A 16,589-nucleotide genomic window follows, 5' to 3' on the forward strand; every position below is an offset into this window, starting at 1 on the left:
CCTGGATTGTTTTGAAGAAAACCCAGACATTTCATTTCATCCATAAATATTCCAGTATGCACCTCTCAAAGGTAAAAACCATCCAAAGGTCTCCAGTAGGGAGCTGATGATCAGATCACAATAGTAAGATACACATGATATTTATGGTTACTTATTCCCCCAAAAATGTTTATTGAGTACCTACTATGTGCTTGGCAGATAGTAAATAAACTGTCCTGCCTTTAAGGCCTTTACAGTGTAGTGCAGAGTTTCACAGCCTCAGCACTTTGATGTTTTGTTTGGATAACGCCCAGATGGCATTTGTTGTGGGGAGCTGTTCTGTGCATTGGAGGGTGTTGAGCAGCATCCCTGGCCCTTACCCACCAGCTGCCCATAGCACACTCCTCCATGATCAGCTGTGACAACCCGAAATGTCTCCAGACACAGTTAAATGTCTGGAGGGCAGAGGGCAGACTCACCTTCAGGTGAGTACTCTTGATCCTAGTGGAAGGATACAGATAAGTGGCCAGGCAATTGCAACAAATGCCATAAATATTGAAACAGCCCAGAGAAGGGCTCATTCACAGTGAAGGAAAGTTAGTAAAAACTGTATCTTACATGTGACGTACATAAAGGCCTCCTGAGTCTCCAGCCTCTTTATCTCCCCACCCTGTCCTGTTTGCCAAACACCAACAGATGTGGGTACCAGTTACACACCTTGTTTCCCTCTGGGCCTGCTCGATTCCACCGTGATTAGGATAACGGAATTGAAAGTTGGAGGCGAAAAGTTGTGGTCAGTTACTCATGCATAACCCCAGAAATATCCCGTTTATGAAAGCCATGCCTGACACTCCAAGGAGGAACATGTTGGTTCTAGAGGTTGACCAAAATTTGCTCAGAGCATATGAAAGAATTTAATTCAGAATGTTGATTATAGCTTGTTCTTTCTGTAAAGAACTCTGTATTGTTAAAGTTCTTTTTACAGTAATAGCCAGGATTCCTTCCTTACAATCTTACCCTTAACAGAAGGAAATATCGGAGTGTCCAGTCTTTTCCTTCCAGTGTGCCAGCTCCATCCCAGGGTTGCAGCGGGGCGCACACTCTCAGCTCCACTCCAGACTGATCGGGGAGTTTGAAACAAAAAAGTTAGAGGATGAAGTCCTCTAACCTCAGTTCTGCAGCTTGTGCTTGTTATTGTTTATGCACAGAAATCACGGAGGAACTTTCCCCCCAGGACATAGGCAACAACTTTTTCTGCTTAGCTCTGTGAGAAGGCCCCCATTTGGGGTTGGGGGAAGAGGATTAGATCATAACATAAGTCCATTAAGAAATTTAAAACAATGCCATCCATCACACAGGCCTTGCTGTAAAACCTAAATTCTTGCACGGAGGTCTCCTTAGGGGAGAATCATTATTTAAAACCTCTCGGGGATTCTAAGTGACAAAATTGAACCATGGGTAGTTAATTGGATGGAACTGTTCCCAGAAGTGTGTATATTTCTCACATGATGCACACTGTGGAGACCTTTAAATGCCTTTGGACTTAGTTCAGCAAATCAAACCATTACTTCTTGAAAGTAGGAGAATGTTGTGGTTAACTGCCCTTATTTCATAGGGTTCTTGGGAGTTTAAAATGAAAAAATGTAGGTGAAAGCTTTTTTGTCAATTATAAAACACTATACAAATGTACACATGTAAAGTGTCATTGTCTTTATTTTATTGCTGCCAATGAGGCCGATAAGACCAAATTCCTAGGCAAGAGTATCTTGTGGGCATGTTGTAGTTGGCGTGCGTTCTGCATACTGAATTCGATTTTCTTAAAATCGCACAATTATTTTAATTTTCTTAGTAATTTTTTTTTAAGTATAACTCATCCTGGTGCCACCACGTTGCACAGCTCAGGACGCGCCCTTCCGGCAGCGGCTCCGATCCCGCCGGTAGCGTTCCCCCCGGAGCCCGCCCTGCTGTCCCGGGAGCAGGATGCGCCAGCCCAGCCCAGACGGTTATTCCAGAGCTTCCACAGTCCTGCCTCGCTTCTTTGTTTGTATAAACAGCAACTCAAGTGTTGCTTGTGTTTGGTCAATTTTTCACAAGTTCTTCTCGCTTCACTGTGGAGCCCAACACAAAGTGTGTACTCCTTTGCTGAAAAAATGGAGATGAAGAGTGCTGAGCACTTACCACCTTTAAACTCTAAAGAGGAGGGGCAGAGTCTGCGCCAGGACTCAGCAGCCTCTGTCCGGGAAGGACCGGGCAGTGAGTATCTTCGCTGCGGGTCTACAGCCCCTGCCCCGCTGCTCAGCACTGCCGGGCGCAGACCAGATGAGAATGAAGGGGAGTGGTTACGTTCACAGAAAACTTTATTTATGGAATAAATTTGAATTTCATATCATTTTTTACATGTCATAAAATATTATTCTTTAGATATTTTTCAACCATTAAAAAATAATAAAACGTCTTCTTCATTTACGGGCCACATAAAAACAAGTGCTGGGCCAGGCTGTGCTGCCCCCCTCCCTGCTGTTCTCCCTGCTGGGGCGAGTGAGCAGATGCACATAGGTAGCTGCTCCATCGCTGCTTGCCCAGCTCGGGACAGAGCAACACTCACCAGTCATTTAGCCTACGAGGCAGAATCTGGAATTCTGGTTCAACCCCTGCCCTGATGCTTTCCAGCTGTGACCTTGGGCTAGTCCCATGATATCAGTCTCAGGCTGCTCGTTTGTAAAATAGTGATGCTTTTTTTCCCTGCTACCCTCACAGGGCTGGTGTGAACCCCAAATGAGATTGTGTCTACGCAGTGCTTTCTAAACACGAAAGCATGATAGAAATGAGGAGGCACACAAGCATTTTCACAGTCTTATTCCAAGACTCTTCTTTTGCCTTTACTCTTAAAAACTACATCAACATGCTAATATCCATCACCAAACAATTCCAGCAGGCCCATGCTATGCCGGGCCAAGTAAGAACTAGACTCTGCGCTCGGAGAAAAATAGAGAATTACGATGTGGTGTGGTCCATGTGTAACAGAAGAGGGATGAATGAGCAGAAGTGGGAGACAGCAGCCCTGCTGGGGTGGACATGGGGCCTGGGAGAGTCAGCGAGGCTTCCCAGTGAAAACATCAACCAAGCAGGTCTGGGGAGGAGGGTATTTCAGGGATGACTTACAAAGCATGACAGCATGGAGCAACACAGAGAATTTGGGGAGCTTAAATAACTGAGGAGCCCGGCATAGGTGAAGGACCCCATTAGGAAAGAAGGCTGGAGAGAGGTGGGGAGAGGAGGGTGGCAGAACTTTGTGTGCTGTGCTGAGAGTGAATATTTTTAATTATAAATATTATAAATGAAGGGGAGTCATTGAGTGTTTTAGTTATGGCCATAGCATAACCACCTCTGGGCTCTGGAAAATTCACTCTGGGGGACGCATATATGGAGCAGGAAATATTTGGAGTGGAAGCTGTGGTGGAGGCACAGAGCAGTTAGGGAAGCTCTGTAATAGTGCAGATGTGTGAAGAAGAGGAGCTCAGCTACAGGACAGTAGCATTAAGGATAAAGAGTAAAGATAGCCCTGGCCACTTTGGCTCAGTGGTTAGAGTGTCGGCCTGTGGACCAGTGAGTCACAGGTTTGATTCCGGTCAAGGGTATGTACCTCAGTTGCAGTTTGTCCCCAGCCCTGGTTAGGTCCTGTGGGAGGCAACCAGTCGATGTGTCTCTCTCACATCAATTTTTCTCTCTCTCTTCTTTTCTCTCTCTCTCTCCCTTCTTCCCACTCTGTGTGATGATCAATGTAAAAATATTCTTGGGTGAGGATTAAAAAAAAAAAAAGAGTACAGATACTCTTATAGAACCTGTGTACATTAAATCAGGAATAACATCATGAATACACTGGATAAATGTGGCATTTAAAGGTATTGTATCCAGCCTGGCTGGTGTGGCTCAGTGGTTGAGCATCGACCCACGCACCAAGAGGTTGCTGATTCGATCCTAGTCAGGACACATGCCCAGGTTGTGGGCCCAATTCCCAGTGAGGGGCATGCAGGAGGTGCCCAGTCGATGTTCTCTCTCATCGATGCTTCTGTCTCTTTCCCTCTCCCTTCCTCTCTCTCTAAAAATCAATAAAGAAAAAAAAATTTTAAAGAAAAAAATAAAGGTATTGAATCCTTTTCTAAATAACTATAAAGGTATACACACACACACACACACACACACACATTGTCAGGCTCAAATTCGTTAAGTTTAGGTGTTTGCCTTCAAGTTTTTTTCAAATCAGACAGCCTGTACAATTGATCGTTACAGTCCAGTGCTTAACATTTCTGAGTAATTCATGTTATAGTTTTGGTGTCTAAGAGGACAGTTGACAGAGCTTTCACAAAACGCTAACAGACGGAAAAGTGTCAGTCTCCACTGAGGTTTTGATGACCTTTTGCCTAAAACTTGATTTCTCTGTGTAATACATCGTGATTTATGTTTTTGTTTCAGGACCAGGTCCAAGCGTTAAGGAACCGAATCCAATTTCTCCACGTAAGTCTTTATGCAACTCTTTCGAAATAAAGCCTCCTGGGTTTTTATAAGAATGAGTTGGTTATGGAGCATTTGCCAAACTTTGAGTTTTGATAAGGAGACTTAATGCTTTTACTCCCCCTTCCCCCCGTTTTTCTCATACTTTCTTTTCCCTTTTCTCTGTCCTTACTTCGTTCTCCTTTCTCTTCCCCTCTGACCCTTTGCCAGTTTTAAATATGAACTTGTTGACCCATCGGTGTGTATGACCTTAATGGAGAAGTATTAACTTTCTTAGTTTTAGAGAGAGACGTTTGTTATTTGCATACTTATGTCAGTCGTGATCTGAAAGCATTAACGTACAGCTGTAGGAGTGGTTTGCTTTGCCTGACATCAGCAGTATTTACCCACTCAGAGAAGTAGAGCTAAGGGAACCGGTTGTACCTTCAAGACAATCTCTAGTCTAAGGGGTGTTTGGGGAGACGGCTTCCTTTAAAAAAATGTTTTTATTGATTTTCTAGAGGGAGAGATAGAAACATCGATGTGAGAGAGACACATCGATCGGCTGCCTTTTGCACACCCTCCACTGGGGATCAAGCCTGAAACCCAGGCACGTGTCATGAACGGGAAGCAAACCGGGACCCCTCAGTCCATGGAACAACATTCAGTCCACTGTGCCACACCGGCTGGGCTAGGGCAACGGCTTCTAAGAAAAGAGAGAGGGCAGGGGGAGACCAACTAAGACAAAGTGGTGCATGGGAAATTATCTGGGCCAACATCATCACTGTATTTGGAAGAAAACTCTGATCCAGAAACAACTGAGTAACTTGCCCACGGTTGTAACTAACATTGAGGGAGGACCAGAACCTAGGCTTCCTGGCCATACACCTCAGAGCTCTTCTAGATGATGTTTCCTGTGAGGAGAAATGGTGCTTCTTTTCCTTCCCTACAACTCTCCAAATTAGTCTCCATGGCTGACTCCATCACAAACACATGACCATCAATCTAGAGGATTCCTTTCTGCAAAGCACTTTATAGACCATTCTATTGGAAGAGTATCATGAACCCAGGAAGAGACAATTCTCTCATGCTTACCTAGCCTGATTTTCATACAAAACATCTCCATCTTTAAAATTTTAGACTGTTTTCACTGAAACCTTTCAATCATGCCCCACTTTTGGATCTGTAGGCCTAAAAAGGCAAGTCATCTTTCAACATCTGTTCTGCAAACTAAATTAAATTAGGCAGATGGCTTGATTCATCTTAACTTACAGAGAGTTCTTCCCTTTTTTTTTTTTTTTACTCCTTGTAGGCCCTCGTAGGATCCCCAGCCCTTCACAAATTCCTTTTGTTCAGCCCCTGCCTTCAGCAGGTGAAGTAGAGCTAGCCCCATTTTTAAGAAGTTAAATAAACACCAAAGGGTGCTGGCTAAACCAATAGGGACCAGAACGTGGGAATTTGGATCCTTCCAGAATCTCCACTGTGACATACTTTTCTTGCACCTTTTCTGGGGCTGCTGAAGGGTCACATTTGTCTACAACTAAATCTTTCACACTGAAGTGAGTTGAAAGGCAAAGAGATTTAATTTGTATAGAAGTCAGCGGGAGTTGCTTCTGACCGCGAGGAACATAGAGACAGCATTGAAATAATGGGGAGAACCTATAGCTTAATATTACATTATAGAAACAGAGACCTTAGAAGTCTTTATTGTACTGAAAACCCCTCTCCCTTGGAAACTGATGTTAACTTTTTATAAGTGATTCAAAGAAGGTAGTTCTCGTAAATGAAAGGAAATGTTCTATTTCTGTGGCCTGGAATTAATTTCAAATATAAAAATCTTTGCCAAACAGAGAAACAATTGGTTCTATTTCTATGTTTTGCTGACCTTAAAGCTGACATCGCTCCCCACTGAGAAGTATTTCCGTTCCCCTTATAGAAAGATTACAGTTGGAAAAGTGTTAAAAAGTAGGTTATTTTAAATGACGCAGTATGTAGTTGTTAAGATTGAGAGTTTACTATGAGGATATCAGTGAAATGTTATAGTCCACAGGAATATTTTATCTTTATTTTGTGTTTTCTCCTTCTCACCCCTTTCTTCTTACTATCTTTCCTACTTTTAAATGTGCATGAACATATTTTTGTTAAGTATTTGAAGTGCGTTTTCTGTGCAGTGTCTCATTGTTGGCAGTGTTCAATGAATAAGAAGCAATGAGTCAGATTTTGATAATGGAAGTTCACCTTATTTTCCAAAGTATCTTAACCTCTGAATTTTTAAGCCTCTTTACTATTCAAATAGTAGGTCCTCACTGATGCAATGAACCATAGACTTAAGGTTTTACAGAGTTTACAAATCTGATATTTTTAGTAAATTTGTTGCTCAGAGTAATTGCAAACTGAAGATATCTTGGAAATCTGATCATTTTTCTTTTGAGAAAAAATTTGCAAGTTATAAATACAATATATTTTGTTGGACTCCTCATTTTATCCTCAGATTTTACTAATTGGTGCTCAGCCTTTCTGACAGTGCTTGTGAAACAAATATAAAATCGCCACGTATGATGCAGACTAATTTAAAGTGTGTATTGGTTTCCCTTCCTCAGCAATTTTCCATGGTCTGGACACCATAACTGTGATGGGCATTGCGTTTGCAGCATTTGTGATTGGAGCACTCCTCACGGGAGCCCTGTGGTACATCTATTCCCACACAGGTGAGTGTGACTGTTGAGTAGTAGCTGGCTCCCATCCTGTGTGCCTGCCACACAGCGGACTCTCGGGGTTTCATGGTGTGGATGAATGGATGAAATAATGAATGAAAGAGAGAGAAAGTTCATTCCCCCTATTTTCACATTTACATATTTGGTATAAATTGGGTTTTGAAAAATAATAATAATAATTTGCTTTAAACAGTTTTAGGAAAGGGATGTTTAAACTACTTATGTTAATTGTAATTGAGATGTTGGTAAAGTTCAGCTTCTAATAAAGCTATTTTGTGGTTTGGGTTTAATTAAAGGAAGGTAATATAGAAAAACTGGAAATATAAACCATTCCCTCAATGCTAAAGACTTCAGAATAGAAATATAAGTGGGCAGGAAGGGAAAAGGGAAGCCAAGATTTCATTGCCACATCTGCCAAGGTGCTGAGCACTGTCCCCCAGAGTCCCTAGTCAGTGGTTTAAACCAAAATTTCTCAACCTTTAAAAAATTTGTATCACATCCTCTTTGATAAACATAAAATTATCATGTCTTTCTATAAAGTTATTTAAATTTTCAAAATATATTTTCATAAATTGTAAACAAATAAAAATGGTGAAACGAAGCACTTTATTTTCAAGTTACACTCTCCCCTGTCCCAAATTCTAACGTGCCCTTCCTCCTGCCCCTTGCCAAGGCCGAACCATTCTGGCTTTCACAGAAAACCTGTTCAGATTTCAATAGAGTGGTCGCTCAGCAAGGGGAGTCTGTAGTGCAGTGGGGAAGGGACAGAGGGGCTGTCCTTCTATTGCTCCTTCTTAGGTGCTTCGCAAAGATGGGAGGGAAGGGCATGCACTTTGGGCATATCTAGCCAGCTGGTTAGATATTGTAGTTTATATAGCAGGTCCTCAAATAACATTGTTTTGTTCAACTCGTTTCATTATAACCTTGATGAGATACCCTAAGAATGCTTGGGAAACCTGACTCTTCTTTCTGTCAATTAGCCTATGGTAAAACTGGTTCTATATGTTGTTTCACTTAAAGTTGCAGAGCTGATAGGTGACATTAAGTGAGGACTTGCTGTATTTTGAATCTAGGTAAACTGCTGGATTGATCAGTCAGAGGCCAATGGCAGACCCAGCCTTACTGTTTAGAATGTCATTACTTTCCAGTGAACCACTGAATGTCGACCTTTGGCCTCACCATGGGCCATCCAACTATCCAAGCTGCAAGGATGGCGCTTTAAAGAGGAGAGAGGTGCTGAAGGGCATTTTGACAAGTCGGACCTTAATCCTCATCAGAATCTTCACCTCAAGTGCAGCATCCTCCAGCTGAGCTATTTTAGGTTATTGCAGGAGAGGAATGAGTGAGTCCTTTGGTGCCTAGCACGGGAAAGTCACACAATCCAAAGCAAAAGTTTAGGAGAGTTTAATAGTGGGGCTTTGAGTCCTCAGTATTAGTTCCTAATCAGCAACCTTTGAGTACAGTATATTTCACGTGAGACAGAGAAAGTAAGACTCTTACGTGTAATGATTCTGAGGATATGCAAGCATCTGAATCAGTTTATGAATATTCTTCCTCATGAAGTTTATACAAACACCAGAAGGAACATCTTTTAGCAGAGTAGCATGGTAGAGGGAATAATTTTGTCTACTGACATGTTCAGATCTCAAACTAACAGTTCTTGGCAGCTTTTTCTAACCTCTTGCATGACTGTGGGGTTCGAGAGCTGCTAGCAGCTCATGCTGTACATTGGGAATGGACTTGAAAGTACTCCAAGAAGACACTGTGGCCCTGAGGATGTTCTATGGGCTAGTCACTCAAAGACACTTAATATAGGCCTGCTGAACCATGACTGGCCTTGGTCATAGAGCTACACCCTCAAACCCTGAAAGCTAATCTCCGGCCAGGTAGCTCCAGGAAGCCAGGTCCAGGCAGAACAGGGAAACCAAATGGCACTCACTATTGGAACACACCCCACTGAACTCCCTCTGATAACCTCGTCTCTTGTCCATAGCCAAGCTCACAAGCCTGATAATATCCAAGTCTGGTTTATTGCATATATTGCTCCTCATTAAATTCTGAGGTTTGTCATTACTGCTCTGTCCTGCCCCAAACCAAAGACTTAAGGAGGAATTTTTAATTCTTGTTAATATAGAAATAGGTTTGTAAATAGTTTAAAGAAAAACCAGTCCGGCCAGCATGGCTCAGTGGTTGAGCATCAACCCATGCACCAAGAAGTCACCGGTTCGATTCCTGGTCAGGTCACATGCCAGGTTGTGGGCCCAATCCCCAGTGGGGGACATGCAGGAGGCAGCCAGTCGATGTTCTCTCTCAATCGATGTTTCTGTCTCTCTCTCCCTCTTACTTCCTCTCTCTTGAAAATCAATAAAAGGAAAAAAAATTTTTAAAAATAATTTAAAGAAAAACCAAACTAAAAGTCCTTCCTGGGATGGTTTCCAGCAAGTAACTTCACTTATTTGGAAGCAAAAAGGTTTAGACACTGTTGTTTGGGTTCTAAACCTGTTAGCATCACATATGATACAGTTTCAGAATGACTTTCCATTAAAAGCTACAACCTCTGGTTCACTTCAAAGACTGGTCACAAGGAATGCGAGCGTCATGCAGTGGTGAAAAGGGCTCGCTTCAGGACCCAATGTAGTTTCCTGTCCAGAACCCTCACCCTGTTTCGTCTCTGGGTCAGCTAGCAGCCAGTTCCGATAGAAACAGATTATAACACAGGGCCAGCGGGGAGAGGTGTGAATGTGAACACTGACGGAGTCCATTCAGCTTCCACCATACTCTAAGCTGTGCGACTCAGAACCCTTATAGTATATTGGGGGGTTCATACAGCGTCTGCCTCTGTGTCAAAAACACTCCTTCATTTGGCCGACTTCCCTTCGGCTGTGCTTTCCATTTCCTCTGACGCAGCTCAGAGCCAGAACCGTCACGTGCCAGCTGTGGGCATCTGCTTACACACCTGGAAGGTGTGCTAGTCTGAAGGGCTGGGTCCCCACTTCACCGTATGACGGCTTTGGGCACAATAAGGGATACTTCCTTAAGGCCATATTGATTCGGTTTGGAAAACTCCTTTTCTAAAACTTACATTCTCTACTAAGATGGTGCAGAGAGGAGGGGCAGCTGGGGTGGAAGTGGAGTCGTGGGATCCTCTGCTCTTGGGAGCCTTGCTTCGGGGCCCTAACCTCTAGTCCAGGAAGGTCCCAAAAGTCATATGCAAAGTATATCTATTTTGGGGGGGAGGGGTTGTTTTATTTTTTTGAGGAGAGGGGCAAAAATATTTATATTTACGTGTTAGTAAAAATTTTAGTTTTGTCACAGTAGTACATGCACATAGTTTAAAGGCTGCAGTAGTTCTACAAGACTTGTTAGGAAAAACACGTGTTCCCGGCTGCCTGTTCTCACTCTTCAGAGAACCATTTTTTACTCTCCGTTGATTCTTTTGGACATTAATCCATATCTCTAAATAACATGAACATATAACTACTTCTTGACTTACCAGTTTTAGGCCTTTTCTGTTGACTTCTTACTGTGGAAAATGAGAATATAGTTCTCCTTCACCCTTGTACCCCAAAATACATATATATGTCCTTCAAATCCCCCCCCTCCACCATCCTCCTGATAGAAGTATACTGAAATTTTGGTTAGATCAGTATTTACTATTTACATGATCATGACTACCTAAATGCTGATCACAGTGTAGCCATGTCGTATAATATTGTTTCTCCTGCATTACTCTTTCCTAGAATTATTCATTGTCTCTCCCTCTACCCCCACATCAGCTCAGTTTTTCATCTACTTATCACTACTTCATCTGTTGACTGTCTTCCAGTTCTGTCAATCTCCTCTTAACACATCTAGACATCGGGTATTGGACGGATTCCTTTTTTCAGTAAATCTCTCCTGAAGCATTCACACTTGCTCCTGCCCGAACCGGTGGCCCTGTGTCTGGACACTGCTGTCCTCCTGCATTCTTCCGCCGCCACGCTGGGGATTGCCTGCACTTCGAGTTGCGATGTCCTGGTCTGTATCCCACGCCTGCCTCCCTCTTGGTCAGTTATAGGGCGAGTTCGTGGAATTTCTTCCATGGGAGATATTTAAGCACTGGGTACATAAGAGGGAAATGTTTTTCACACCTTGCATGTCTGAAAATATCCTAATTTTATACAAACACTCGGTAGTTTAGCAAAACAGAGTTTTAGATTATAATTTTTCTTCGGAATTTTGAAAGCACTCCTCATTGACGTTCAGCTCTGAAGACTGCTTTTGGGAAATTCAAAGCCATTCAGATTCCTGACTTGTTTATTCTTCCTGGAAGAAACTTTACAGTGGTAGTTCCTCATTGAGGTGTATTTTCATACGTTATGCTGGGCATTAGGGGAGCCCTTTCAGTCTGGAATCATGTCCTTCAGCGTGGAGATTGTTTTAGGGTAACTGATTTTTTTCTTACCCCTATTTTCTCTGTTCTCTCATTCTAGACATCATATTATTTGAAAGTTGAACCTCTTGAATTATCCTGTAATCTTCCTTTTCTGTTTTTCATCTTTTTCCTTTCTTTGTTTATTTCCTAGATTTCTTCTTTATCTTTCATTTCCTATTGAGTTTTAATACTGCCTTCAAAATTTTTAATTTCAAGGAGTTTTTCCTATGAATTAAAAAAACATTCTTGGGTGCAATATCATATCTCTCCGAGAATATTAATATAGGGGTATTTAAGAATGAGGAAGTTCTGAGCTAGTGGATGGGACATATTGATTATGAACTTCTGTTAGGGTGATCTGGCTGGGCCTTTTATTGAAGAACTCCTGATTATCTCATCTTGCATCTTCCCTTTTGAGCTTATCAGGTTGTCTCTAACACAGGTTTTCCTGTTTCCTTCCTGGAGGGTGTAGGTCTGGCTGTCAGTGTTCCGGGAGCCACAGCATTCCACATGTAGATAGATGTTCATTTCATCCTTTTTCGGAGGGGTTCTCTGCCCTTAGCGGTGCCTGGTGTGGTCGCTCCCGGGACTCTCAGTTTCATCCTCCGTAGAGAGTAAATTTCCTGTCTTCCCCCTGAATGAGGACGGGCAGGTTCCCAGCCCTGCGGAATAAAGAATGGGGTTTGGGGAAATCGTAACAGAAGTCCAGCCAGCGCCGCTGCGTGTGGCCTCACACCCGCCCCTTCTTGTAGGGGCTCCTGATGCCACCATTTCCTGAGTTTGGAGGTTCTGTGTTATAACTTTTTTTTTTTCCCTCAGCTTTTCCTACTGTTGGCGTAGGTTCTCAGCTCTTGACTCAGCTAACTCACCCATTTCCTCACTAGCCTCCAGTATCTTATTGCTATTTTCGCTACTCCGGCTTGCTTTCTTCTTGAAGGTTTATGCCTTTTAAAAATCTATAAATTGTCATTTTGGTGAGCTTTTTCTTCCAGGCCTATGAGTTGGTTTTAATTTTGTACCAACTAATGTCTCACTCTCTTGATAACCTAATTGTAATTCTTTCACAGTCTCACTCCTTCAGTTTAGAGAAGTTTTCAATCACTTTTTATTGATTTCCAAAAGTGTCCCTCCTCATTCTCCAAGCTAAAGGAACTCCCCTCTGCAGGGAAACCGCTGTAGGAGGGATAGATTAGTTGTTGTTATAATTTATTTACTTTAAACTTGCCTGTGTTCCCCGAAGAGAATGCACTCAAAGTTTGATGATGATCAAAAGAGGAAGAAGAGAGGGACAAGGGAAAAGGTGGGGGCGTGGGAAACTGAGGTAGGACCCCCTCCAGGTGTGTCTGCACAACCCATGGGCGTGGACTGTCAGCAGAAATTGGACTTGAAGCTCTACTTTGTTTTTGTTTTTTTTTTTGTTTGTTTGTTTTTGTGTTTTTTTTTTATCCTCACCTGAGGATATTTTTCCATTTTTTGTACAGATAGAGTGGGAGGGAGAGAGAGGAAGGGAGAGAGAGAGAGAGACATCGACGTGAAGGGACACATCGAGTGGCTGCCACCCACACGACCAACCAGGGCCGGGGACAAACTGCAACCGAGATACGTGCCCTTAGCGGGAACCGAACCCGGGTCTCTCCGGACCGCAGGCCGACGCTCTAACCGCTGAGCCAAACTGGCCAGGGCGAAGCTCTACTTTGTTCAACTGCTAGTCTTATTACCTGATCCAGGTATATTAATGACGTTTCCCTTTAGTAAACATGGAGATGATACCCACTTCACAGGGTTATTGGAGGTGAGCGTGCTTAAAGGGGAAGTGCATATGAAAAGCTTTCTGAAATCCAGATTCCTACAAAAATATAAGACATTTAAGGTTGCTTAGTGTGTAGGCAGAAAAAAAATCTAAGAATGAAAAGAACACTATGTTTCATAGAACCACATAAAACGCTGGGGTCTTGAATTAGGTGTGCCTGAGTCCCTCAGGCTGCTACTCTGCAGTCCTCAGCGGAACAGACCGTGTGTTCTCAGAGCGCATGCCCAGGTCCACCTGAGTCAGGTTAACAGCTTTTCATCAGGAGCATCAGGACTGAAGTTTCTCCAAGTTCCCACCTGTAGTCCAGGTGAAGAGAGAAACGGCAAGAGATGGGCTGACATATGACTAAGTAGGAGGCAAGCGACTAAGTCTGGGGAAATCAGAAAAATGCAGCTGGAACAGATGGGATCACCCTGGTGTGACTAAAGGCAGACGCACTCTTTACCCAGTGCTCAAGCTAAGCTGCAGTGAGACACCTGCCGAAAACCCAAGTGCGGATGCAAGCGGGTTGGCCGTGCTGCAGCAATACAGACAGAAAGTGGGAGGCAGGACATCTGGAAAGATTCTAGTTCCTGCCGTGGAACATTTCTCCTTTTCCCCATAACTTAAAGCAACATCTAATTCACCCCTCCTGCTGAGTTTTGGCTGCAAAAAGGTCTTATAGCTTGGAGAGGAGGGTGGGACAATTTTTTAAAATAATAGTGATTGAAAACATCTCTAAACCAAAGGTAGTCTAGTTCACTCTCTTTACAGGAATGAGTTTGTGAAATAATTATAATTAAGATATCAAGAGATTAAGATATTAGTTGGTACAAAATTGCAACCAACACATAGACCTTGAAGAAAATATCTGTCTTCTTTCCAGCATCAAGTAATATTAGATCTAAATCACCCCACAGACAGATGGTTTTCAATCCAATGTTTAAATGCCTCCCAAGGAAGAAATTCCATACATTCCCCCTATGACTAACCCTTCTCATAATCAGCAGGTTCTTTTCTATGTGACCTAAATCCTTATCACGGACATTGAAGCTCATTTCCTCCTGCCCTGTCCTCCAGGGAGATGGAGAGCAGCTGTCTGTTCCTCTGTGATTATCCTCTATGGGCAGTATTTACAAATAGCCTCCTTTGGGCTAAATAATCGAGATTCTTTTCACCTCTCTCTAAAATTCTTCCGCCGGCTGGTTTCCCCATTGAGCCTGTCCATGTTTCCACATCTTTCTCCAACACAGTTTCTTCCCCAGGAGCCGCCATGCCGAAAGTCTTAGAGATAAGGACCCAGCGGTAAAGCCGACCACCAGAGAGGTGGCAGGGAACCAGATCCGGACAACTCCATGCCAAGCTAAAGAAATAAAACGGATTATCCCTTTAAAAATACCCCCCCCCCTTTCTGAAAGCTTCTTTGGCAGTATCTAGGCCCAGCCACAGAGCTGGGTGGAATAAAACTCTGCCCTGACACAGCCTCCTTCTGAGTGCCCCTGTGCCAAATGCCTTTTTCCTGCACCCACTCTCCCTGTTCTCCAGATCTCTCCTTCTCCATGCAGTTGGAGATTTTAGGAGCAAAACATGAAGACTGAAGACATTTCTGGTGGCCAAGTTTGGTGTTTATGAGCAAGAAGCTTTCCTTAAATTCCTTACATTTGTTAAGCGGACCTACCCTGCTTAACCCTGAACCCCCTGTCCATCTTCTCCAGAAGTAGGCTGATTGTGTTTGTCACGCAAGGGGTATTTTAGAGAAAGTCACTGTTCCAAGAAGTCAGAGGTCACTGTGATAGAGAGCAGAAAATCCATTTCAGAAAACCCAGGGTTTTTTATTGTTTTATTTTTAAGCAGAAGCATCTGCACATTGAACTTCTCAAGGGGACTTTTTCTGTAGTACCACTTTCATTTGACAGCAGAAACATGTTTGTTTTTGTTTTTTGTAATTTCTCAAAAGATACAAGTTTTTAACAACTTGGGTATATTGAGAAATGTCATGTCTTATATGTGGAAATACCCATGGAGGTAAAAGGGGTAGTCTAAAGATGGTATTTTCAGTATTTCCGAGCAGATTCACAGACAGAGATTCTCCTTGGCACAATGTTGGCTCAAGTCAATAGATTATTAGGTTAAGTTGACTTATCTATCCACCTTGATAAAATGTATCCTGCAATCTTGAGTATAAGGGGCTTCTCTGTTTTGTGTGAGTTTCATTTTGGACAGTGTTTTGCATCAACAGCACAAGAGTTTCAAAAACTTAGGGAGTTGAAAGACCTTTGTAATGGGCACTGATTAAAATAAACTGACATGGCAACAAATTATATTTGGCAAATAGACGTTGGAAAGCAAATATCGAGACTTCCTGGGCAGGGAGCAGTCCTGGCACTTTTCCTGAGTGTGAATAATCAAGCACATGTCAAATTCTGGATGGGACAGACCTGTGCACTGTCAGTAGATGAGCCAAGGCCATGTGCCTGAGCGGCCGTTGGGCTGAACAAATGAAGCCCGGTGAGCCGAAAGGGGCGAGGGGGTGGTGGTGACTTACCTCCTGCTTTTCTGATATATCCTTTGTTTAAATGGGGAAAATATACATTGTGCTTCTCACACAGCCACATTGGTCCTTCTAATTAATAACATGAAGAGCCCTGGCCGGTTTGGCTCAGTGGTTAGAGCGTCGGCCTGCAGTCCTGAGAGACCCGGGTTCGGTTCCCGCTAAGGGCATATACCTCGGTTGCAGTTTGTCCCCGGCCCTGGTTGGTCGTGCGGGTGGCAGCCACTCGATGAGTCCCTTTCACGTCGATGTTTCTCTCTCTCTCTCTCTCTCTCTCTTCCTCTCTGTCCCTCCCACTCTACCTGAACAAAAAATGGAAAAATGTCCTCGGGGAGGATAAAAAAATAAAATAAAAATAACATGAGGAGGCAGCTGGGTGTGGATGAACATGTGGATTGTGAAGGGGCTGAATTTTTTAAAATGTATCACTATTTGTTTGGGTCTCTGGAGGTTTTGTTTTTTGTGTGTGGAATGGGTAGACATCAAAATAACTAAGAGATGCTTGCTTTCTAGAAATAAAGCTCCCACTGTGGGGAAAGTAAATCTGGCAGGAAGTCACTGCCATTGAAGCAAACTTCCCCACCTTTAAGTACATGCACGCAGGATGGGGGGAGGGCAGCGCCGGGCAGGGTCTGGAATACAGATTGACAG

The 16,589-nt window shown here is 43.1% G+C and overlaps 1 protein-coding gene across 1 annotated transcript in view; it reads left to right on the forward strand.

Annotated features, from left to right (window-relative positions):
• The window catches only part of TGFBR3 (transforming growth factor beta receptor 3), a 201,661-nt gene that overhangs the window by 183,107 nt on the left and 1,965 nt on the right, over positions 1-16,589 (forward strand). Inside the window, exons 15-16 of the mRNA XM_036257051.1 lie at positions 4,453-4,494; positions 7,071-7,178. Of these exons, the coding sequence (XP_036112944.1) occupies positions 4,453-4,494; positions 7,071-7,178 (150 nt within the window). The remainder of the gene's footprint in view (positions 1-4,452; positions 4,495-7,070; positions 7,179-16,589) is intronic.

This window comes from Molossus molossus, unplaced genomic scaffold, assembly GCF_014108415.1.
Source record: "Molossus molossus isolate mMolMol1 unplaced genomic scaffold, mMolMol1.p scaffold_m16_p_12, whole genome shotgun sequence".
In the NCBI taxonomy this organism is placed as follows: Eukaryota; Metazoa; Chordata; class Mammalia; order Chiroptera; family Molossidae; genus Molossus; species Molossus molossus.